At 37.8% G+C, this 26026-nt stretch overlaps 2 protein-coding genes across 4 annotated transcripts; one reads left to right on the forward strand and one right to left on the reverse strand.

The window, feature by feature from the left end:
- Positions 1-2024: 2024 nt before the first annotated feature.
- LOC139031113 (keratin-associated protein 13-2-like) lies at positions 2025-12299 on the reverse strand. 3 transcript variants are annotated; one of them, XM_070455239.1, is made up of 2 exons: positions 3510-3595; positions 2025-2786 (listed from the first exon to the last, which is right to left on the reverse strand). In XM_070455239.1, exons 1-2 carry the CDS (start codon positions 3548-3550, stop codon positions 2300-2302), a joined length of 528 nt encoding a protein of 175 aa, XP_070311340.1. In that variant the 5' UTR covers positions 3551-3595; the 3' UTR covers positions 2025-2299. The 3 variants fall into 3 exon arrangements, 2 of the variants coding, with proteins under 2 accessions (XP_070311340.1, XP_070311341.1); XR_011483537.1 differs by lacking the exon at positions 3510-3595 and adding an exon at positions 12018-12299 and having other exon boundaries at positions 2707-2786; XM_070455240.1 differs by lacking the exon at positions 3510-3595 and having other exon boundaries at positions 2025-2797.
- Positions 12300-23620: 11321 nt separating this feature from the next.
- KRTAP13-1 (keratin associated protein 13-1) lies at positions 23621-24503 on the forward strand. Its single transcript, XM_020902475.2, has one exon. It carries the CDS (start codon positions 23657-23659, stop codon positions 24161-24163), a length of 507 nt encoding a protein of 168 aa, XP_020758134.2. The 5' UTR covers positions 23621-23656; the 3' UTR covers positions 24164-24503.
- The last annotated feature ends 1523 nt before the right edge of the window (positions 24504-26026 follow it).

The raw sequence follows: 26026 nt of genomic DNA on the forward strand, positions 1-26026 counted from the left end.
GGGATGTTAGTTCTAGAATGTCTTGTATGTCTTCACAGAACAGTTCAACTTCAGCTTCTACAACATTACTGGTTGGGGCATAGATTTGGATTACTGTGATATTGAATGGCTTGCTTTGGAAACAGACAGAGATCATTATGCCTTGTTTGAGATTCTAACCAAGTACTGCATTTTGGACAGTTTTGGGAGTTACTCCATTTCTTCTAAGGAATTCTCATCCACAGTAGTAGACAAAATGTTCATCTGAGTTAAATTCTCCCATTCCAGTCCATTTTAGTTCACTGATGCCTAAAATGTTGATGTTCACTCTTGCCATCACCTGTTTGACCACTTCCAGTTTACATCATGGACCTAACATTCTAGGTTCCTATGCATCATTGCTCTTTACAGCATCAGACTTACTTCCATGACCAGTCACATCCACAGCTGGGCGTTTTTCATTTTGGCTCTGTCTCTTCATTCTTTCTGGAGTTTTTCCTCCACTCTTCTCCAGTAGCATACTGGGCACCTACCGATATGGGAGTTCATCTTTCAGTGTCATATCTTTTTGCCTCTTCATACTGTTCATGGGGTTGTCATGCTTGAGGTTAGAAGCTTCTAGTTAAATTAGGTTTGTTGAATGTGTTCCTAAGGCCTTCTCATGGGCCACATGACTGTGATCCCTTTGAATTTGTTTTCCCAGTGGTGTCTTTAGTCCACATGTTACTTGAAGAGGAATTCTTTCTCAAGGCCAATGCCAAGAATTCAGACTCACAGGATCTTTTTGTCTTACTAATAAAAAATCTAAATTCCTGTTTATACAGAAGTCAATGAGTAATTCTGCACCTAGATGACATATTACATTAATTATAACTCTTTGGATGTGAGTAACAGAAATCTTATTTTATTTTAATTATTTTAATTAGTTTAAACCAAAAGAAGACTTTATTGGCCAATATAATCTAAGTGCATAAAAGACAAGTAAATCTGGCTTAAAGGATGCTGGAAACAGAAGCTCCTGGCTTTTTTTTTTTTTTAAATTTTATGTCTCTTGAGAAGATTCCCCTGCAAGAGGACCTGGTTCCCACATTCCTTTGCTTAACCATGATCATTTTCAGTATAGGAGAAAAGAGTCCTTCGTTTCCCAGATTTACTTAGAAAAAGTTTGAGGAAGAAGGAAAACAAATTAATAAACACTCATAGCACATGATTGGAGCAAACAGTAATGATAGTTATTTTCCCACTCATGATGAGCTATTACTAAATGTGTTATGAAAAAAGTTGTAACTGAATTCTGACCCTACATTTAGCCTCTGAGACAAACAACTTGATCAAATTAAAATAAACTCAAAGTGTTCCCTGTCTCAGATCTGAGTAGACCTCCCTCCCTCTCTCTTTCACACAAACACACCTAATAATTCATTTCCTGTATATTTAAAGACAACCATAATGGCAACCCACTCCAGTAATCTTGCCTGGAAAATCCCATGGACAGAGGAGACTGGGGGGGCTACAGTCCATGGGGTCACAAAGAGTTGAACACGACTGAAACGACTTAGCACACACACACATAATGTCCTTCAAACCATGGTACTTTATCTTTTCTCTTTTTCAAACCAATGTATCAGATTTAAACAAATATTAGATATAATATATTTTAGAAATATTTCATCACCATAAGTGACATCTTCTGGACAAACTCTAAATCAGTTCTGATTTGAAAATGTAAAATCAAAATCAAATATGGTTGTCAGCACAAGGTGTCCTCCTTGAAAGCACAATGAGAATATTCACTCCATCATGAGTACACTCTCAATTTAAAAAAGAAAAAAAAAACACTCTACCAGATTTGATAATGAATGACATGCACGCTTATTAGCCCTTAGGCAGTGGAATGCACAAAGAATTTCCCATACAGCAGTCCTGATACCATTTCCTGGGGAAATACAAATCCATTCCTAGGGAAAGGACTTTGAGGGTCTGGAGCCCCAAAGAGTATATATAAATCAAACTTAAAACCAATAAAGAACAATGAAAATATCAGATGCAAGAATGAATGAGTTTATTAGGGGAAGCAAACATGATTTCCATGCATTTTGTAAGAAAGGTTTATGTAATTCTGAATCAATTGTTTCAACAAAATTACAGACTTGAACTCAATATTTTGGTCATTAATTTCACTGAATTAGTCAGTCAGTCAGTGCTTGACACTAGAGAAAAGATGAGATGCTGTGGTGAGAGGGTTTAGCTAGTATTTTTGAAAGAGGCTATGAGAGTTTTAAGTAGAGACTGAAACATTTTGCTCAGAAGTTCTGGAAATTCAACAAGTTGATCTACAGAAGGTTGATCTACAGATTGGCCTATAGTAAGAAGACTGGCAGCTCCTAGAAGCCAAGTAGGCTGGGTGGTAGAACCTGGATCCACAGTGCAGAGAAGGGAAGCCATGAATTCCATAACCCAGCGGTCTGAAGACTATGGATCCACAGCCCGCTGAGGAGGAGCTTCTGGATCCATAGCCCAGAGAGTAGCAGCTTCTAGATCCATAGCCCAGGGAGCAGCCTCTAATGGACCCACATCTGGGAGCACCAGAATAAGTTATCTGGAAGGGGATGCGGAGCGTGGAGGTCCTCGGGCGGTAGCAGGACGTCTGACAGGGGTTGAACGCCACACAGGTGGGCCGGCAGGTCCTGGGAGAGCAGAGGTCAGTGCCGTAGACCAGGTTGCTGGGGAAGGAGGAGCCACAGGAGGAGGCTGGGTAGCGCAGGTGGTCCCCGAGGGAGCGGGAGGAGAAGTTTCCAGAGCAGCACCTGTAGGACATGTTGACAGGAGATGTGAGATCAGCTGAGTTGCACAGAGGACACTCTCTGAGCTTCAATGTCATGACCTGGACTTCGAGTGTGTGTGTATATATATACACTGTTAGACCTGGATGCGTCACTGTGAAGATGGTCCCTCCTCCTTGCTCACCGTTTCATACAAGCACACGTCCCTAACTTATTGCTTAAATGTACCATGTCTTCACATAATTATGCTTTAATCACGCTGATATACTTAGAAAGAAATTACTCAGTTTCTTTCCCCTAGAAATTGATGTAACTTGACTTCCAAAATTATAGGTCATCACATCTCCAAATAGCCCCTCCCCCTTCTTATCCACTGTGCAGTTATGTCCTGGTCCTACCAGGGAACCTTACATACATTTTCCTTCACTTCCAGTAGGTTATTGTTCAAAATAGTTTCACGTCTTCTTCAAAAACATATGATAAGGATTTCTCCAAATACTAACTATAGTCAATGGTCTTACCAATCTATCAGTTAGAACTTTTTTCTATTTCTAATTTATATAATTTCTAAAGAATATGAAAAATAATATGTATACATACACATATATGTATAACTGAATCACTTTTTCTGTACACTTGAAATGAGCAGAACATTTTAAATTATGCTTCAGTAAAAATCCATGTAATTCTTGATATCCATTAATTTGGCATAATTAAACCAATTCATTGACAAAATTCTCATCCTACCTTTTCTGTGATACCCTTGACTTTCTCACATCTGAGTTCATGATCAGAATTAAGGGATATAGACAGCCATCCTTGGTGTTCAGGCCAATAGCCTGCTTTAAAAAGAATGGAAGTTGAAAACGTTTCCTTAGATGATATTCTTTTAAGAAACAATTAAATATAACTCTTTCAGAGAGACTTTGAATAGAAGTATTTGCTAGACTTGAACATCTTCGTGTATTATCTGATACATCTGTCTTGTAGTAAAGTTCCAGGGAAGGTTAACATTTTCTGCAACAACTAACTTAAAGTATAAGAGCTACATGAGTCTTTACCATCCTCTGATCAACCTACACATAAAAAAAAAATTATCTTAGGTTTAATAACTTTCCTTTAAAAACTCAGTGTCTGAAAAAAAGTTGGAAGTTTGAACCTTGATCTCCATATACTGAGTTAAGATTCAAACACTGCAAAGATAAAAGCAAATTGAACTTTAACCTGTCTCATAAATGAATCTACTAAGCTTTCTTACACTAAGATATAAATGCCTGATAAAGCCTTATTTACTTCTCCTAAGAATACTTGCATTGAATCCAAGAGTAGAATTCCATGTATCCCTCGTCTTTATACATTTAAAGTATGTTTGACTTTTCTAGAACAAGAAAGAGAAAAAAATCCTGTGCAATCTATACTTAGATTAATGGGTAAAAAAGAAAGAAAAATACCTTTTTTAAATCTGGCGTGTTCCCATTTGTCTTCTTTTGAATCTAACATTTTATTTGGTTGAACTAAGGGAAATGGCATTCACAGCTGTCATTGAAAAGAAAGCTCCCTAACTACCTGAAAATTAAGTTGCTTTATTCCAAAGCACGCTGCTTCAGAGCACTTAGTTACTTTGTTTTATGATTATCTCTCCCATGCAGAATCCAAAGTGTGGCATGCATCACATGAAGTGCCCTTGTGCAATACTTAAACCATCACTCTGATTCACAGAAGTAAAATAAGCTATGCTTTATGAATGGATACCCATTAAATTTGTTAAAGATGTATGTGTCATCCTCAACACATGGGATTCCTTATTGTGCCAGCCTTTAACTTCTTTGGGATGGATAATATTTATCTCTTTCTATGAATAACTGACTTCTGCTTAAAAAAAGAGATGTTCTAATATGCATATGTTCTTGCTTTTCCAGGCCAGCTCTCTGTGTTTGGGAATTAAAATGAAAATGACTCAGGAATAAGTCAACTCCAATTAACATTCCCTCAACCCATTCCTAATAGGTTAACACTTTTCATTAGAGTTATTTGTGTACATTGTACAAGTACTAATTATTAACTCATATATGCTAGTAAATGTGTACCTCTGAAAGTCAGAAAAGGCAAAACAAACTAGAGTAGCTTTAGTAGTTCGGAAGTATGTCCTGAAACTAATAAAATACTCTGGGTGCTTTGTATACACAGGCAAATGTTTAAGAGAAGAAAAAAATCATCCTCTGGATAAATCAGAGGGAAAATGCAATATTAGAAAACTTTTTTTGAGAAATAGAGAAATACCAACATTACGTAGAATAGAACACATTTTCGAGTACCCACTAGTCATAAGTAGCTTATTATCTGAATGACTTAAATAGTGATGATTTTTCTAAGTATTAAAAATTACAGTCTCTTTTGCAATGTGTTTTCAGACATTTTTGAATACCTTTCCTCTACTAGGCAGTAGTAGAAAGAATGAAAATCCATGTGCTCCATCCTATACTTTTTTCCTTCCTATTCACTTTTTCTCTGCATTCTCAAAACAGCCTTTTCTAGACCTAAAGGATCTTTGCACTGCCCCTTTGCCAAAGGCTCTTCTTCCTAACAAATAAGATGATGTTTTTTTAAAAAAATTATGAAGTTTTTTATTTCTTTGTTTCCAATTTTTATTCATCTTATTTATTTTATTATTATTTTTTTTTAATAATTTTTTGGGCCATATTAAGAGGCATATGGGATCTTATTTCCCTGACCAGGGGTGGAACCCTGGCCCCCTGCAGTGGAAAGGTAGAGTCTTAACCACTGGACAACTAGGGAAATCCCTTCACTAACATTTTACTTTCCAAACGTTCTTACCAGAGGGTGATTGCCTGTTAAGCACTATTGCTAGGTATGGGCTGAAAGACCATTTCTGGGTAAAGAACTTGAGATAAACCACTTGCTTTTCCAGAGGGCATTCTGCTTCACTGTTAGAATTCTTCTTAGTACTGGTACTCCTCTTGTATGACTACAGTTTTTTCCTGCTTCAGATTGACCCAGTTTACATCTTCAGAACTGCATCATCCATAATTTTTAAATGAAGTGAAAAGGCCAGGGTAGGTGGCTTCTAAAGGGTTCTACTTACAGACCTCTCTGATTTTTTACACTTGCATTTACCCATTGAAAAATAACAAAACATCTTTAAAAAAATAAAATAATACCAATATAACTGCCCTCTTTCAGAGGTTCATTCAAATCAAGTTTTATTGCCTATCTTTATTTTAAAAAAATTTTTAAAGAGAACAAGCATCTTTTGAATTTTATTAAGCTTGATGGCTTCAAGATAGAATACATGCTCCAGTTGAACAGACACCCCGCTTGACTTACCACCATCACTTTTTATGGACATGCACGGCCACGGTTCTACCTCACTTCCCCTTGGTGCCACATTGAGCAGTGTGTGACTAACGGGGCAGAAGATGGTGATAGGTTTCACCTTGTATTTGAAGGGAAGATCAATTCCTGGGTGCTGGATGGATCATTTAACTGGTAGAGGCAAGTGGAGGTCTTCCATCTTCAGTTTGCTTGTCAGTTAATAAACACTTCTGACTCTTTTAAGAGGATCGAAAAATATCTAACTCCTGTTTACAAAACTTAGTTCTCAAATCTCCATCTTGAAAAATTTTAAAGATGGATATAATCTGGAAAAAAATTCTTAAGGGGCCAGAAAAAGAATTTAGTTTCATATCCGACTCTACGATGTTCTGTTGTTGTTTGTTTTTGTTTGAATTCAGCACTGTGAGCAAAGCAAAAGCAGAGAACAGCAGCTGGAAGCATCATCCACCTACAGCACAGCAGGGTGGAAACTTAGGCAAGGTTTCTATGTTGCAACCTTGATCATTCTTTCTTAAATAAACCTTGGTCTTTTCTCTTGAGGCCTTCAACTCACTGGCCGAGGCTCACCCATGTTATGAAAGGTAATCTGCTTTACTCAAAACCTACTGATTTACACGTTAGTCACGGAAACATCTGAGTTGGTGCTTGGCAAACGACTGGACACCATATCCTAGCCAAGTGGAAACCTTAAGGTTAACCATTACAGATGGCTATTGAGGCATTCAACAATGCTTGCAAATTAAGTGTTACCAGGCATCAAAGTATTTGCGAACAATGCTTTCATTAGAAAAATGCAATTATTTGTCTCTGTACTACATCCCCTTTTTGGTAATTTAGTATTTGTTTGTTTTAGCAATACTGGTAATATGGACCCTGTGGAAGTCTCCGTATCTTTTGGTCATCTGAATCAAGTTATATTTAAAATTTCAAGATTTAAAACCTCAACTGCACTTGAAAAAAAATATGAGATTTTTGATACAAATGTGTTACAAAGGTAAAGCACCATATGGGAAAGACAATCATATTGTTTACACATATAAGAAAGAATGCTTCAAAATATTCACAAATAAGTGCTGCTAACAGCATCTCAGACTTGATGGACATGAGTTTGAGCAAGCTCTGGGAGTTGGCGGTGGACAGGGAAGCCTGGTGTGCTGCAGTCCATAGGGTCTCAAAGAGTTGGACATGACTGAGTGACCCAACTGAACTGAAATGTAAACCAAATCTACATATACTCTAAACTTCATCATAATAATGAAGCTTGTGTATTTATTTACCAAAAACCACAAATTAATTTCCCATAATTTTGAAATGTTTATTTGAATAGTTTTAAAAACTCATGACTTTGAAACATGAGACTGTAAATCTTTCTTATATAGGAAGACACATTTGTTAGGATGCATCAGTACTTCCCTGGTAGGTAGCTCAGACAGTAAAGCATCTGCCTACGATGCAGGAGACCTGAGTTCAGTCCCTGGGTCGGGAAGACACCCTGGAGAAGGAAATGGCAACCCACTCCAATATTCTTGCCTGGAAAATCCCATGAATGGAAGAACCTGGTAGGCAGTCCATGGGGTCCCAAAGAGTTGGACACAACTGAGTGACTTCACTTTCACTTTCTTTCACTTAAAGTTGTAAACTATATTTGCCAATTCCTGTAGGATGTGAATTTTCAGTCACCATACTTGCGATTATTAACCTTTTAACTATGACATCACTGAAATAATTATGCTTAAGTCCCGTAAGCAGTGGGAAAGCCCTGGAGAATTCTTTGAAACTAGAAATATACAGGAAAGCATTTTTGGTTCTTAAATTAAAAGGCAGCTAAAATAGATTTGATAGTCTAATTAACTTTTTAACACAACGCAGAATCTCAATTTTCTCTCTTAATGAAATAACACTAGCAAATGATGGCTTTCTAGGAGGTAGTCCATAGGGTCGAAAGTGAATAATACTTAATAAGCATTTTATACAGGTCAGACACTGTTGTAAGCTATTCATCTAGTGAATAAGGAATCTTATTTAACACGCAGATGAGCAGAGACTATACACCATCACAGCTTTATCTGAGTCTACACTCTTAACTGTGTACTGTCTCAGTAACAAGGAAGATGGATAAGGGAGGTGGGGAGGGTCAGGAGTGAAAGTTTTGAGGCAAGTTAAAAAGTGAAGAAATATTAGAAGGACATAGTCAGAAATATAAGAATAATTTGCTGGTGGCTCCAATGGTAAAGAATCTGCCTGCAATGCAGGAGACCCAAGTTCGGTTCCTGGGTCAGAAAGATACCCCAGAACAGGAAAAAGGAAACCCACTCCAATGTTCTTGGCTGAAGAATTCCACGGACAGAGGAGCCTGGAGCCCTACAGTCCAAGGTGTCACAAAGAGCCAGACACTACTGAGTGATTAACACTTTCACTTTCAGGTTTGGGGAATGCTCAGGGTCTATTTTTTGGTTCCTCTTATCCATTCTGTTGAAAATATATTTTAATTACAGTGTAGTCTGTGTATGATTGAACCAAATCAAAAAAACCACTAAGATCCGCTATAACTTCATGCCACCCTAGGCTTCAATGACACCAAAAATGTTGTATATTCCTTAAAAGAAAAACCAAAATCTTCCATCTGATTCTCTAATCTTTTACAGATTCTCAAATCTTTCCTGAATATATTCCTTTTCTTGTGATTCAAATGAACTCCATAGAGTTGAACTTCAGAACCACCTCAAATAATGGTACTCATGAAATCTTTCTAGCTTTTTTCTGACAAGATCTCCTTGGTTCAAATATATTCATCAGCTTCACACGTTCTTTTGTGTTGAACCTGAAAATTATTTTAATTTCTAATTTACATGACATAGATTATGAGCATGCAAAAGTTATAAAAGAGACAAGTTCAGGACTACTAATAAGCAGAAGCAAGCTCACAGAGGAGAAAGCATAGAAACAAATACTAAGATGTTGAAAAAAAAAATTAATCCAAAAAGTATTTCTGGGTAAAAAGAGATTAAAAAAAAAAAAGAAGAAGGGATATGGATTAGCATAGAGATTAGATGGAAAGGAAAGAAAGTAGAAGATTCAAAGTGTAGTAAACGAACAAATCAACAAAAAAATAAACCACTTGCCAGCAAGTTTACATTTTAAAGTAATTTAATTTTCCTAAGATATATATGCCATTATCACTCACATTTTCCAGGTATAGAAGCAGATGCAAACAAAATTTAGCAAATTACATAGGCTGCATCTTATAAGTAAAAGAATTAAGTTTTGAATTCAGGTTTATTTTATTCCAAATTCTATTCTTTTCGCTTGTCATTAATTTGCTCATTCACTCCATTTATTTCATTTGCTTTCATGAGTTTCTTACCCTGAATAAGTATTTCATAAGCTTTGAGAAAGCTTTGATATATAGATACATAAACAATAGAGCCGAAGAGTAAAGCCTGAATTTACTCATTTGCTCTATTTACTCATTCTCCAGGCAAGATTACTGGTAGCCATTCCCTTCTCCAAGGTATCTTCCCAATCCAGGGATGGAACCCAGGTCTCCTGCATTCCTGGCAGGTTCTTTACCTTAGGAGCCACCAGGAAAGCCCAAAATCTGAGTTATTACTACCAAACCCATTCCCACATTCTCCCAAACTCTGACTCTGTTAGGAGCCTGCAATGTATTTCTGGATGACTTAGGTTAAATTTGGATTCTGCTTCTTTGAGATAACACTTAGGTCTGAAATGGGACAGCTAGTGCAAAAGAAAGGTCTTCCCTCAGCGTATTCCTTAAGTTGTAGTCATTGCTTTACCTCACAAGGGATGAGGAAAAGCTAATTATTTTGGGGACTTCTAAAAAATATCTTGCTTGGGGCTCCAAGTTTGGATAGAGACCAAGAGAGGAAAACAGAGAGAAAAGACAGATAATTAAAATCCAAACATAACAATGACTTCAATATCTGGGGCACCTGGCTTGTGAATTCTGCAGAAACTCTAGGCCTTGTAGCTACAGGGTAGTCCTCAGAGGAAGCAGAATCACTGTATGTTAATACTAAATAAAACTAACGACAACAGAGCCCACTGAAATACCTAAGTAGAAGCCTAATCCTCACTTTTATGCTAATTTAAGCAAATTATCATAAAGCAGATTTGAATTTTTCTATTCTTTTATTACATCTTAGAAAGAGATGGTTCAGAAAGTGGGTAAAATAAATTGTGTTCTGAGAAAAGGAGAGGAAGAAATGGGAGATAGATGTAGGAGGGAAAATTGTGTGTGGAGGGGAGAGGGAGAAAGAGTATTTCATAAGAATTAATTTGAAGATTTCTAGTTGCTTAGCTTGAATTACTGGTGAATTAAAAAGCTCTGGCTTAGTGATATAAGGTGGATTTTTAAGGTCTAATATCTTGGAAATTGATAAGCAGCTCCTGAGCTAGCAGAAGTGAAATTTTCTTAGTAATAAAGTTTTAAGAAATTAGTTCTATGAGATCTTGGAAATGTGTCATGCTGACTTGTAGACCTCTGAACACACACTTAGCAGTGGCCACGGGACTGGAAAAGGTCATTTTTCATTCCAATCCCTAAGGACAATGTCAAAGAATGCTCAAACTACCACATAATTGCACTCATCTCACACACAAGTAAAGTAATTCTCAAAATTCTCCAAGCCAGGCTTCAGCAATATGTGAACCATGAACCTCCAGATGCTCAAGTTGGATTTAGAAAAGGCAGAGGAACCAGAAATCAAATTGCCAACATCTGCTGGATCATCAAAATGCAAGAGAATTCCAGAAAAAAATTCTACTTCTGCTTCATTGACTATGCCAAAGACTTTGTGTTGGATCACCACAAACTGTGGAAAATTCTGAAAGAGATGGGAATACTAGACCACCTGACCTGCCTCTTGAGAAATCTGTATGCAGGTCAGGAAGCAACAGTTAGAACTGGACATGGAACAACAAGCTGGTTCCAAATAGGAAAAGAAGTATGTCAAGGCTGTATATTGTCACCCTGCTTATTTAACTTACATGCAGAGGACATCATGAGAAACACTGGGTTAGATGAAGCACAAGTTGGAATCAAGATTGCCAGGAGAAATATCAATAACCTCAGATATGCAGATGACACCATTCTTATCGCAGAAAGTGAAGAGGGACTAAAAAGCCTCTTGATGAAAGTGAAAGAGAAGAGTGAAAAAGCTGGCTTAAAACTCAACATTCAGAAAACTAAGATCATGGCATCTGATCCCATCACTTCATGGAAAATAGATGGGGAAACAATGGAAACAGTGACAGACTTTATTTTGGGGAGCTCTAAAATCACTGCCGATGGTGACTACAGCCATGAAATTAAAAGACGCTTGCTCCTTGGAAGAAAATTTATGACCAACCTAGACAGCATATTAAAAAGCATAGACATTACTTTGTCTACAAAGGTCTGTCTAGTCAAGGCTATGGTTTTTCCAGTGGTCATGTATGGATGTGAGTTGGACTATAAAGAAAGCTGAGCACCGAAGAATTGATGCTTTTGAACTATGGTGTTGAAGACTCTTGAGAGTCCCTTGGACAGCAAGGAGATCCAACCAGTCCTTCCTAAAGGAGATCAGTCCTATATAGTCATTGGAAGGACTGATGCTGAAGCTGAAACTCCAATCCTTTGGCCACCTGATGGGAAGAGCTGACTCATTGGAAAAGACCCTGATGCTGGGAAAGATTGAAGGCAGGACGAGAAAGGGACGACAGAGGATGATATGGTTAGATGGCATCACCAACTCAATGGACATGAGTTTGGGTAAACTCTGGGGGTTGTAGATGGACAGGGAGGCCTGGCGTGCTGCAGTCCACGGGGTCACAAAGAGTTGGACACGACTGTGTGACTGAACTGAACTGAACACACTGGTTGGGAATAGGTGAATTGACCTCTCCTGGAGAAACAGTAGGACTGTCAAGGAGGCCCTGTCAATCCTAGAAATGACAACGGTCCCATATCCACAGCCAAGAGACTATAAACCACAAAGTCTATAGTTGCAAGGTCACGGTCTCATCTTCTAGATAGACCAATGAGGAAAGGTGCTCATAAGTGGGCGCTGGATAGCTGGAAGGTTCCCTGTGGACAGAAGAAGCTTGGCAGACATTGGGTATAGATAGTCTACTGTAGTTGCCTAGTTCTTGAGGGGGGGGACCCCCTCCTTTGATAGTAATTCTCTCCCTATAACTTGATCATTTCTGTAAAGACTCTGTCTTCCAACAAGGTCCTATTATGAGGTATCAGAATTTATGACTTCACACTATGAATTTTGGGGGGACAGGGCACAATTCAACCCATAAGAAGAGGCAAGCAGACATTAAAAATAGAAAAAGAGGCACTTTACAAAGTTGATCAGATATAGTTTCAACTTTCTTGGGGTTTAATGAGAAATTAGAGTGAATTTCTCCCAAAGAACTTTATAGACCTTTGCTATTGGGTACAGTATATGAAGAAAACATTCTGGGCAAGTCCTCTCTGTTCAGTTCAGTCGCTCAGTTGTGTCCAACTATTTGTGACCCCATGGACTGCAGCACTCCAGGCTTCCCTGTCCATCACAAGCTCCCAGAGCTTGCTCAAACTCATGTCCATCAAGTCAGTGATACCATCCAACCATCTCATCCACTGTCGTGCCCTTCGATTCCTGCATTCAATCTTTCCCAGAATCAGGGTCTTTTCCAGTGAGACAGCTCTTTGCATCAGATGACCAAAATATTGGAGCTTGAGCTTCAGCATCAGTCCTTCCAATGACTGATTTCCTTTAGGATTCTCACTAATCAGTTATCTAATTAAAATTAAATTAATCTGTATAGACATGGCTGGATATGCTTTATTCATTTTATTAAGAAAGATAGATCATTTCCCCTTTACAGAATGAAAGTTGCTACTTTCATGGCCAATAGTCCATTAATCACCATGGAGCACAGCGAAGCTCCCTACCGCTGCCCACTCTCCACCATCTTGTATTGACAAAATACTATGGTCTTTTATTTCTGTTTCCTAAGGAACAAGGCAACACAACCTCAGTTTATGAAGCAATAATCACATATCTTCAATTCTCAGCAAGTAAAATGATAAGGTCAATACTAAGAGGTCTGGTATCTCTCTTTTTAATAAACATGACTGATAATCGATTGTGAAACAGAGACTGCAAAAAGAACATTATCTTTCACATCTAGATCCTTCTAATCTGATGGATTAAGACATGATGACAAGGGATTAATTTCCAAAATATATAAACAGGTTAATAAAAAAAAACTCAATCAAAATATGGGCAGAAGACCTAAATAGGCATTTCTCCATAAAAGACACACAGATGGCCAACAGGCACATGAAAGAATGCTCAATATCATTAATTATTAGAGAAATGCAGATTAAAGCTATAATGATGTATCACATCAGAATGCCCAATGTCAGAGAGTCTACAAATAATAAATACTGGAGGGAGTGTGGAGAAAAAGGAACCTCTCTACATTGTTGGTGGGAATGTAAATTTGTCCAGCCAAAATGGAGAACAGCATGGAGGATCCTGAAATACTAAAAATAGAGTTACCTTATGATCCAGTGATGCCATTCCTGGGCATATATCTGGAGAAAACTCTAATTTGAAAAAAATACATGCACCCCCATGTTCATAGCAGCATAGCACCACTATTTACAGTGGCCAAGACATAGAAATAGCCTAAATGTCCACTGGATAAAGAAGATGATGTAGCTTATATATACAATGGAATATTACTAAGCCATAAAAAGAATTGAAACAATGTCATTTGCAGGGTCATGGATAGGCCTACAAATTATCATACTAAATGAAGTATACCAGAAAGAGAATGACAGATATCATAAAATTTATATGTTAAATCCAAAAAAAGATGATACAAGTGAGCTTATTTAAAAAACACAAATAGACTCACACACATGGAAAACAAACTTATGTCTTCCAAAGGGGAAAGAGGGAGAGGGACAAATTGGAAGTTTGGAATTAACATATACATGCATACAGCTCTTTGCAACTCTATGGACAGTAACCCATCAGTTACTGAATCCTCTGTCCACAGGATTCTCCAAGCAAAAATATTAGAATGGATTGCTATGTCCTCCTCCAGGGGAACTTCCAAACACAGGGATCAAACCTGCTCCTCTTATGTCTCCTGCATTGGCAGCTGCGTTCTTTACCACTAGCACCACCTGGGAAGCCCAACATATACATGCTACTGAATATAAAATAGATGAACAAAAATACCTGCTGAGTAGCATGGGGAACTATATTTAGTATCAAGATACTAAATCTGAAACAGATTATATATGAAAGTGAAAGTCACTCGGTCATGTCTGACTCTTTGTGATGCCATGGACATTCTCCAGGCCATGGAATTCTCCAGGCCAGAATACTGGAGTGGTAGCCTTTCCCTTCTTCAGGGGATCTTCCCTACCCAGGGATCGAACCCAGGTCTCCCACATTGCAGGCAGTTTCTTTACCAGTTGAGCACAAAGAAAATCCGTGTGTGTGTGTGTGTGTGTGTGTGTGTGTATAACTTAATGACTTTACCGTACACCTAAAGTAACACACCTTTTAAATTAACTATATTTCAATTTTTAGAAGTTATTGAAATGAAAAAAATCATGATGCTCAGACCTGAAGCTTCCTAAAGCATTCTGTCAGAAGTGGACCAGTGCTTTGAAAACCAGATTATGCACAGTTATGAGCTCAGGTTTTCAGGGCCACAGTTGTAAGTTATCTTGAAACTGTTTGCCTTTGGAAATACTCTATTAAAAAGGCATTATTATACTGAGATTTCAGCATTTAAAATGAGTGCGGGAAATTTTTCATTTAATTATTTCTATTCTAAAATTAAATAAAATAGTGATAAAGCTAATTAAACATTAAGCTTTTTAAGAGAAATGAGTAGAAATGCTTAACTCTCCTGAAAATAAGCATAAAGCATGGTTCTAATCAACTAGTGAAATGAATAGATTTCCATGAGAGTATTTGGTTTGCTGTTATTCAGTCACCAAGTTGTGTCCGACTCTTTGTGACTCCATGGAGTTCCCTGTTCTCCACTGTCTCCTGGAGTTTGCTCAAACTCCACTGAGTCAGTGATGTCAAACAACCGTCTCATTCTCTGCCATCCCCTTCTCCTCCTGCCCTCAATCTTTCCCAGCACCAGGGTCTTTCCAGTGACTCAGCCCTTCACATCAGGTGGCCACAGTATTTGGAGTTTCAGCATCAGAGTTGAATATTCAGGGTTGATTTCCTTTAGGTTGAATATTCAGGTTGATTAATTTCCTTTAGGGAATGATTTGATATCCTTGCTGAGAGTGTTACCAATTTGGAAAGCCTAACCAAGATGAATAGCAAATGAAAAACAAGTAAGGGGAAAAAAGAATGAAAAGAAGGCAAAAGTAAGAGATGGATGGTTGCTGGGGTCCAGCCTCAGCAGGATCCAGGGGTACCCTCAGGATGAACGGCGTCGGCGAGAAAAAGAGAGAGAGAGAGAGACCAGACTGGGGGTGTGTAGTAGAGTCTGGCCAATTTTTATTTTTTTTACCATAGCTTTTATATTCTAAGTTAGTACATTTTTAAGGGGAAGATAGTTTAATATTACATCGCTCATCCTTCACAAAACCAGGGTGTTTTCTGCATACTTCTTTGTGAGAGTCTTGTACATTATCTTCTGGCCTTGGGGCCTATTGACATTTTATGACCTAGGTGAATGCAAAGCTGTTTTCCGCAATCTATTCTTTAATGAACACAAAGGTCAGTCCTTTTGCAGAAGTTATCAGTTAAATTTATCTAAAAGATTTACCACACAAAGACTCTGCAGCTCCCGTGAGGCAGCCCCTGTTTAGCATTCCTGGTTAAAATTAACAATTCTAAACTCTTATTTTTCTAAATCTTTAACTATAACCACTTTTAGAATAATATTTTTATGTTCTCTAATAGGGCTTCCTCACCCCCTGAAGGGCTCTGTGCCTATTAGGGCCTTTATGTGATCAGTTTCTTTATGCTGTTTATGATTAAGGTGTTGTGATCAGTCATGTGCATTAGTATGCATTTGCCAAGCAGGCTATAATGCCAACAAAGGGGTCTAAATTGAAACACTCCTTTCATCCTGGATAATCTTATAGGATACCACTGTCCAGCAGACATATTAATTAAAGTTCTAAGTTGATCCTGTTTGGAGAGCGATCGGGGAAGGCCTTCTACACGTGTCTCAGAAATTAGGGAGTAGTCTAATATAGCAAGCGTCAGAAAGACAGAGATCATCTTTAAGGTGAGTGCCGGGGCAGCTTTTCGAAATCCCTGAAGTCCTGATCTGCCTTGCTTGTCAGGTCTTCTCCTCATGACCTTGTCATGGGTGGGATCTCGTGTGCTGGCTCCCAGCAGATGGTGATGAGAAAAAAAAAGGGAAATGAGAGAAAAATAATAAAAGAAGCAAAATAGCCTGTGAGTGAAACCCTAACTTAATAAGTTAGGAAGTCATTTATAATGGGTTTTGAACTTCTGATTAGTACCGTAAAGGTTTAGAACAGTGCTTTCTGCATGGGATTGCAATTGCAGTGAATATTCCAGATTGATTTCCTTTAGAATTGAGTGATTTAATCTCCTTGCTGTCCAAGGGACTCTCAAGAGTCTCCTCCAGGACCACGGTTCTAAAGCATCAATTCTTCAGTGCTCAGCCTTCTTTATGGTCCACCTCTCCCGTCCATACATGACTACTAGAAAAACCAGAGATTTGACTATATGGACACTTGTTGGCAGTGATTTCTCTGTTTATTAACATGCTGTCTAGGTTTGTCATAGCTTTCCTTTCAAGGAGCAAGTTTCTTTTAACTTCATGGCTGCAGTCATGGTCTGAAGTGATTTTGGAGCCCAAGAAAATAAAGTCTGTCACTGTTTCCATTTTTTCCCCTTTATTTGCCATGAAGTGATGGAACCAGAAGCCATGATCTTCATTTTTTTAATGTTGAATTTTAAGCCAGGTTTTTCACTCTCTCCTCTTTTACCCTCACCAAAAGGCTCTTTAGTTCTTTTTCACTTTCTGCCATTAGAGTGTTATCACCTGCTTATCTGAGGCTGTTGATATTTCTCCTGGCAATCTTGATTCCAGCTTGTGAGTTATCCAGTCCATCATTTTGCATGATGTACTCTGCATAGAAGTTAAATAAGTAGGGTGACAATATATAGTGTTTATGTACTTCTTTTCTAAATTTGAGCCAGTCTGTTGTGCCATGTTTGGTTCTGTTGCTTCTTGACTTGCATACAGATTTCTCTGGAGACAGATATGGTAGTCTGCTATTTCCATCTCCTTAAGAATTTGCCACAGTTTGTTGTGATCCACATAGTCAAAGTTTTAGCATAATCAATGAAGCAGAAGTAGATGGAATATAACTCAGCCATAAAAATAATGAAATGATGCCTTTTGCAGCAAGATAAGTGGACCTAGAGATTATTACACTAAGTGAAGTAGGCTAGAGAGAGACAAATGTTACATGATATCACTTATATGTGGAATCTAAGAAATAATACAAATAAACTTATTTACAAAACATACTTAGACTCACAGACATAGAAAGAAAATGTATGGCTATCAAAGCCCCTTTTGGAGGAATAAATTGGGAATTTGGCATTAACTGATACACATTGCTATATATAAAACAAATAAACAACAAGGGCCTACTCTATAGAACAGGTAAGTATATTGTTTCTTGTAATAACCTATAATGGAAAAGAATCTGAAAAAATATATACTTGCAATTTTGCTGTATACCGGAAACTAACACAACATTGTAAATTAACTATATTCCAATAATTAAAAAAAAAAATTCTGAGTGACCAAGCATATTGTATTCCATAATACCTTATATGTTTGTTTGTTTTATTTAAATTTCATGTTTTTTAAAATACTCAAATCTTGGTGTTAGGATAACTTTAAAAGTCAGTATAAAAAAAGAACAAGAAAGGATGAAGGAAACTTGTGCTTAATTCCAGGACTAAATAGGCTAAATTATGCTTTGCACTGTACTTGGCTCAATCATGTCTGATTCTTTGTGACCCCATGGAATGTACCCTGCCAGGTTCCTCTGTCCATGGGATTCTCCAGGCAAGAATACTGGAGTGGGTTGCCTTGCTCTCCTTCAGGGCATCTTCCCACCCTAGGAACTGAACCCAGGTCTTCCACATTGGAGGCAAATTCTTTACCATCTGAGCCACCAGGGAAGCCGAAACTATGCCTTACAGCCCTTTAACTACTTTTATCAAAACCTCGGTCTACTTAGTCGAGGACAGAACTCTCCGGGCACCAGCAATGTTGCCAGATGCAACAATTTTTGCATCATAGAATTTGAGCACTGAAATGGGAAAATGAGTAAACTGAATTAAGCAGTTTACACTGCAAATTGAGCAAGAAAACAAAAAGAAAGACCCTAAATTAGAGATTTCTCTGCTGTCAGACCTCTCTCCAGTTGCCTCCAACAGACATTGGGGTACCATGAGGGCGCTCAGTCATGTCCAACTCTTTATAATCCCATGGATTGTAGCCCTCTGGCCTCCTCTGCCCATGGAATTTTCCAGGCAAGTATACTGGAGCAGGCTGCCATTTCCTACTCCAGGGAATCTTCCCAACCCGAGGATCAAACCTCCATCTTGGTCTCTACTATATCCACTGCTGTACTTAACTGACCTATCACTACAAGACCAGTCCACTCCAGAGAAAATAGGGCTCCATTCTTGTCTAGGCATCTGTCTAGTTAGAAGTGTGGACTGCCTAGGAAACAAAAAAATCTCAAGTAATCCTCTACTTTTAAACCTTGAAAATCCAGAAACACCTTGGAATAAACTCTTTCTCTTTAGCATCATTTTTTCTGCTCTCCTCACTATTCTATATCCATATTCTCCCCAACCTGCCTACCCCATCTCTGCAGATGAAGAGGGTTCACAGACAGAAAGCTAATGCTTCCTTCCTGAGGTTAGATGAATAAAAACAGAGGAAATATGGAGCTGCCTTCTGTATGCCACTCGTCACACCTTCAATCAGTAAAGACTTTGGGAAGAAAGAAATGAGGCAGGAGATGGTGATGCCTCTGATCAGGAAGAGGCCAATATCCTCAAAGTGGCAGGAGAGGAAACTTACTCAAACAATCTTCCAGCATTTTCTCTTTTTGCTGTCTCACTACTTTCCAAGCCAAAGACTTGGCACTAACTGGATAAATCCAAGCCCCTAGGTCTTATATGACCATAAATTCTGAGTTAAAAAACTTCTAAATCTGTTAATAGATACTGTCAACCTTCCCTCAGCTACCCAATCAAAGAAAAACCAAAAAGTAGCTAGTAATTATACAATCTTTTTATGCTTTATTTCATTTAAGATATCTGCCATCTGAATTCTCTTTTTAGTCAATTGACATATATTTATGGAGCACTTACTATATGCCATGGACCGTTTCAGTTTCACTCATATACTCAATATGCCAATCATCTGATTTTTAACTAAAACCCCATTTTTATTCTGCCTCCCAAGTGTAGCTATGTCTGTCAAAATTGCTGCTTTCTCCCATATTTATAGTGAGTCATTACTAGTCACCATGAGGCCATCTGCTCAAAGCCACTGAGTAGCAACATGCAGCTTTTGTTTAATCCCTAAGATGCTGCATTCTGCAGGAAGGATAGTCATGCTACTAAATCCATCTTCAGCATTCCTAAACAACAGCATATATAACAGCTATTATATTTCTGCAGTAGCAAGAAGGGAAACAGCATGTTATTAGCAGGAACTGTCCATTACAATAGACTTATGATGTTATAAACAGAAAATAGATTTCCTTTTTTTTCTCTTTTTAATATTGTGCTTTACGTTCTTGGAAATGCAATTCTTGTACAAAAGTGGTTACACTTGTCAGGCATACCGCATGATTTCACCCAGTGATAAGCATCTCCTATGGGCAGCTGGCTAAATGTTGAACCTTTAATTTAACAGTGTTGGTGCATCACGGTCACAAGTGGAGTGGCCGGGAAAGGAGCTCAATCACTTGAGATTTTAAAAAATTATTAGTTTCAGGTTGGTTTGTTGTGTATTCAGCATCAAGATTTAAGTCTTTACTCAGTATGTAAAATCCTGCTGACATAAAGTCAGAGGATCACAGACATAAGTGAGGTGGTTTAATTGACTTGTGATCTGTTCCATAACTGAATATTCCAGCCCAAGAGCACAGATATGTGATATTTTCTTATTAAACACAGGAGAATATCCTTCACAATTTGTTTTCACAAACAATTTTTTTTTAATTCTTATTTTATATTAGAGTACAGTTGATTAATAATGTGTTAGTTTCAGGTGTACAAGAGAGTGATTCAGTTATACACACACATGTATCTATTCTTTTTCAAATTCTTTTCCCATTTAGGTTATTACAGAGTGTTGACTAGAGTGTCCTGTGCTATAGAGCAGGTCTTTGTTGGTTATCTATTTTACATACAGCTGTGTGTACATGTCAATCCCAAATTCCTAATCTACCCCTCTTTCCCACCTTCCCCCCCCATACCCTCCCCCCGATCAGTCCTCATATTTAGTCGCTCAGTCTTGTGACCCCATGGACTGTAGCCTGCCAGGCTCCTCTGTCCGTGGAATTTTCCAGGCAAGAATATTGGAGTGGGTTGCCATTTCCTACTCCATCCTCCACCTCCACACCCCCACAATTGTCCTCTGAAGTCTTGAGTCTGTTTCTATTTGAGTTTATTTGCATAATTTTTTTAATCTCTAAGTCGTCCCTCATTCTCCTATTTATAATAGCATTAACAGGATAAAAGCAGTGCTGGCTCTATGATTAATGGTAACTGAAATTACTGGGTGTTCAGAGACTTGGGTATCTAGTGGACACATACTCCATATGAATGGAGCAGCTTGTGTTCAGCTCCAGGCAATGGCAAGAAAGGGGCCCAGGTATAACCAGATCTTCAGAAATTTTGAAAGTCATAAGTCCACATTCCGTGTGATCTTTTGATTTTTAAATATTGACAATTAGTTGGTGCAGTAAACCAGTGCTTGTGCAGTAAACACATTTATGTGGGTTTGTTTATGAAAATTTTGAAACTAGAATACTTGACTAGTATCTGTTTCAAAATGGAATAGGCATTTTCAGACAACTAAAAGTTTAGACAACTTGTCACTAGCCTTCCAGCTATAAATATATATAATTAATAGCTATACATAGTCAAAACCAAAATGATCCTGTGTGTTCAGTGGCTCAGTTGTGTCCAACTCTGTGACCTGATGAACTGTAACCCTCTAGGTTCCTCGGTCCATGCAATTTTCCAGACAAGAATACTGGAGTGGATTGCCATGTCCTTCTCCAGAGGATCCTTGCCCACCCAGGGATCAAAACAGCATCTCCTGCATCGGCAGGCAAATTCTTTACTGCTAAGCCACCAGGGAAGCCCTATAATACAGCAACAAGATGTGAGAAGGAATGAAGAGTAAACAAAACAATATTCCCCGGTGGTTCAGTGGTAAAGAATCTATCTGCAGTGCAGGAGACCCAAGTTCAGTCCCTGTGTCGGGAAGATCCCCTGGAGGAGGAAACAGCACCTGGGAAATCCCAATCCATGGAATCTCAAGAGTGAGACTTGACTGCGCAACTAAACAAAAACAACAACAAATATATAATCAAATATTGCCTATGGCAACATAGGGAAATACATACAATATGAATAGAATATGAGTAAGCATACACAAAATGAAAATAGTGAAATCATAACACATGAACTGGGATAAGGATAAATGGGTTTCCCACATTTTGTATGGTACAAAAACAGTAAAAGTATTAATTAGCAAATCAACAATTGCCTGTGGTCCCTAAGGTAGTACTATTCCATAGAACTTTTCTTGATGCTAAAAGATGCTGAAATATTTTTTACTTGCAATTTCCAACATTAGGTATCCATTAGTCACATATTATCTGTTGTGCGCTTGAAATGTGGTGAATACAACTGAGGAACTGAAATTTAATATAATTTACAGAAATTGAGCTTGAAATATATGACTAGAGGCTACTCTAATGGATAGTGTGACTTTACTGTAACATTTGAATGACTAATAATGTGTATCATCCTGAAAGTCTGACAGGATGACTGTCAAGAAATATCTTGCTTAATAAATTAAATTTAAAAAAAAGGCTTATCATATAGCAAACTTTGAGACTAATAAAGTGGCCCTAGTATTTTTTTGTTTGTTTCTTTCTTTTCCTGGATATGTCTTTTCCTTTTTCTTTTTCTGTTTTCTTATAGTTAAGAAAATCTAGTTTAGGTAGAAAATAAATTTCATTTTCAGTTCAGTTTTATATATGGACTATTTTGTCACGTGATATTTAAGTATATATACAGTCAGATTTCTACCTATGTATTTACTGTTTTGTTGCTATCTGGTCCATCTTTAAATTTCTTTATGTCTCCTTTCATGCTTTTGGGGCATAATAAAATGGTTTAATGCCATAATTTTATTCTTTTTTTATTTTTTCCAAACTTTTCATTTTAAGCAGTATCTTAGATTGTAATGATCATTCTTAAATTTATTACTGTTTACTCCCACTTATAGATTAAGAATTTTGTTAGAATTGTGCACAATGTGTATTTACACATAATTCACTCATATTTACTCCTCTTTTATGCTCCTGCATGCAATTCCAAATTTTCTTTTGTGATTACTGTCCTTTTAATTTGTTCATTTTGGGTTTACCTAATATGGAAAACTGTAAAAAGAACCTATTTGGTTATTTTACAGTAGAAAAATAATTTTAAAGAAATAGAGTAAATAAAATGTATGTTTTACAGTCAAAAAGAAAATTGTATGAAATCTGAAAGTAAAAATGTTCAGAAAGTATTGCTTGATTGGCGTTGTTCGAGAAGAGAAAGATCTCTAGAAAATTTTAAATACGGAAGACAAGAGGGACAATCTGTATACATGAAAACCCACAAACTATAATGGTATTGAACTTTTCAATTTTCCCTTTCCAAAGAGTTTGAGAACCAAATGTATCTAAAAATAATTTTAGGCAATGAAATGTTTAGAGAAAGAAACTTATTGATGGCAAATAGTGTCTATACCACTGACAAAGAAAGACTATTAATATTTACTTCATCTTAATCCCTGCCCTTAGAGCTAAGCATCCCCAGCTGATACACAGTCAGATGCACGAATACTCTCAAACCATTGAGAAGAGTAGGCATTTTCTGGCAGTGACGGCATTAAAGGCAGGTAGTCATAGAATTTCTGACTTAGGAACACGTCATCAGCTTAGTCCTTTAACAATGTGGTGAATTTACCCACGAATATGAGATGAAAGGAATTTTTCATCTGCAATTACAGAAAATATTATTGAATTACACATTTGGAGATGAAAGATTACAAGCATGTGAAAGGTGACTGTGTAGAATGCCACACCCATGGCTAAGAGGATAAAAGCACCCCAGTCCGGGAGGTGACGTTAAACCTCAGAATCTTCTCCTAGTCCCTCACCTGAACTCACATCACCTGTGAAGATGTCCTACACCTGCTGTTCTAGAAACTTCTCCTCCCGCTCCCTCGGGGACCACCTGCGCTACCCAGGCGCCTCCTGTGGCTCCTCCTTCCCCAGCAACCTGGTCTACAGTGCTGACCTCTGCCCTCGCAGCTCCTGCCAGCTGGGCTCCTCTTTCTACAGCCAGGAGACCTGCTGTGAGCCCATCAGGACACAGACGTTCCGTGTGGTGTCCCGTCCCTGCCAGACGTCCTGCTACCGCCCGAGGACCCCCACGTTCTCCAGTCCCTGCCAGACGACTCTCCCTGGGTCTCTGGGCTTCAGGTCCAGCAGCTGCAGCTCCCTGAGCTCTGGATCCAGAAGCTGCTACTCAGGGGGCTGTGGATCTCGTAGCTTCAGACGCCTGGGCTATGGAATCTGTGGCTTCCCTTCCCTGGGCTGTGGATCCGGATTCTGCCGTCCAACCTTTGCCTCCAGGAGTTGCCACTCTTCTTGTTACAGGCCATCCTGTGGGTCTGTCTTCTATTGATCAGCTTGTGAAGAGTTCAGATGTTTTGAGCAATGAGTCCAATCTCTGAACAGAGCTTTTATCATCTTCATGATCTTCAGGAAGATTAAGGGCTCATCACATTTTTTCCAGTCATAAATCACTGACCAAAAATGGTCTGCCACACATATTTAATGATTAATTTTATTGATTGATTTACTGAATGCATTAATTGAGTTAGTAAAATGAATGCAATATATTGCTAGATCAATTAATGAAATTTATGTTAAGAAATGAATTAATGTTAATGAGTTAATGGCACCCTTGTTCATGTATTCACAAAATACATAAAAGCCTAAATAAATATAATAAACTCATTCAATCTGGCTTATAAATATGCTGCTAATTTTATTGTTAGTTTTAACTGGTTAAGTTTTGGTATTTTTCTTCCTTTTGCTTTTTTATGGAGGGATATTTAGTTTCAAGTTTACTATACCTTTTAAAGCCAACTTTGGAAACCCAATACTGACAGATTTGAACTAATTTATTGTGAGCTTTGGGGCTTGCCCTGTGTCTCAGTGGTAAAAGAATCTGCTTACAATCAGGAAATGCAGGTTCAATCCCTGGGTTAGGAGGATCCCCTGGAGGAGGGCGTGGAAACCCATTCCAGTATTCTTGTCTGGAGAAGCCCATGAACAGAGAAGCCTGGAGGACTAGATCCCATGGGGTCCCTAAAAGTCGGACATGACTGAAGCTACTGAGCATACACATCGTGGGCTTTAAATATTTTCCTTCAAAACTTTTGCTTTCTGGAATCCTTATATTGCATACATAAACTTCATGTGCGTAAAATCTCAAGAGTGGCATAAAACACATTTTCTTCAAAAGATGCGGGGCATTGATGTTTGTTGACTGAAGGAGGAAGCAAGGAACTTGGAAAATAAAACCATTGGGGAAATTTTTAGATTATATGGGAAGTTTTGTACATTAGTTTAAAGAGCTTTCTTTGATTCAATCCATGTTGGATGGCAAAAAACCCTTATTCCTTCATCTCACTGAAACTGTTATATGTAATTGATTTCTTCACAGGTGGGAGGAGGAATTCAATTACCTTTGTTGAGAATTAATTAGGTTCATGAGATATAGAGTCTCACCTTCTTGTATCCAAAACCCAATTCAACATGGCTGGAAAAACACAAGCCTTTCATTTTAGAAATTATTGCCTCATTCATATTTATCATATATTTACACACTTCTTGACTTTATGTTGCCATTCTGGTATTTTATAGATGAAATGCTTCAGAAAACAACATGACATAAAAAGAGATAACATGTTGATACGGTCTAAAGCTAATAACAAAAAGACAGTATTTTTATACAGAGATAAAGAGAAATGTTCAATAAATTTTCCCTTTCATTGTTTTCAGATCACTATAAGGATCACGAGAAACATTTTATGAACTAGTAATTTTATACATAAGGAAATGAAGACTCAAAGCAGATCAAGGATTCATTGTAGGTCCCAGTCTTACAATGAAACCAAGATTCAAGACTTTATGATAAATGACTAACTTAAGAAGTAAAGACATAAGCAATTTGGGATGAAATAAGGAGAACTTTGAGAAGATGAAATAAAATGAACAAAGCAGAGAGGTACAAATGTACTTGTGTTTAGGGACTTATTGAAAACCAAATTACAGTTTGTATGGATTAGTAATGGAAAATCAGGCTGCAGATATTTAATAGGTCTATTTCATGTCATTGTTTTGGACATCTTGAATTTAGGATCACATTAGTCTTAGGATTCCTCTCGTCTTATTTATACTGTTGAGATACTTTCTGCTTGGTCATTTTCATTCTATTTTCTATACTTGTTTAAACATTCTTAAATACTTTAAAAATAAG

Source organism: Odocoileus virginianus, chromosome 25, assembly GCF_023699985.2.
Source record: "Odocoileus virginianus isolate 20LAN1187 ecotype Illinois chromosome 25, Ovbor_1.2, whole genome shotgun sequence".
NCBI lineage: Eukaryota > Metazoa > Chordata > Mammalia > Artiodactyla > Cervidae > Odocoileus > Odocoileus virginianus.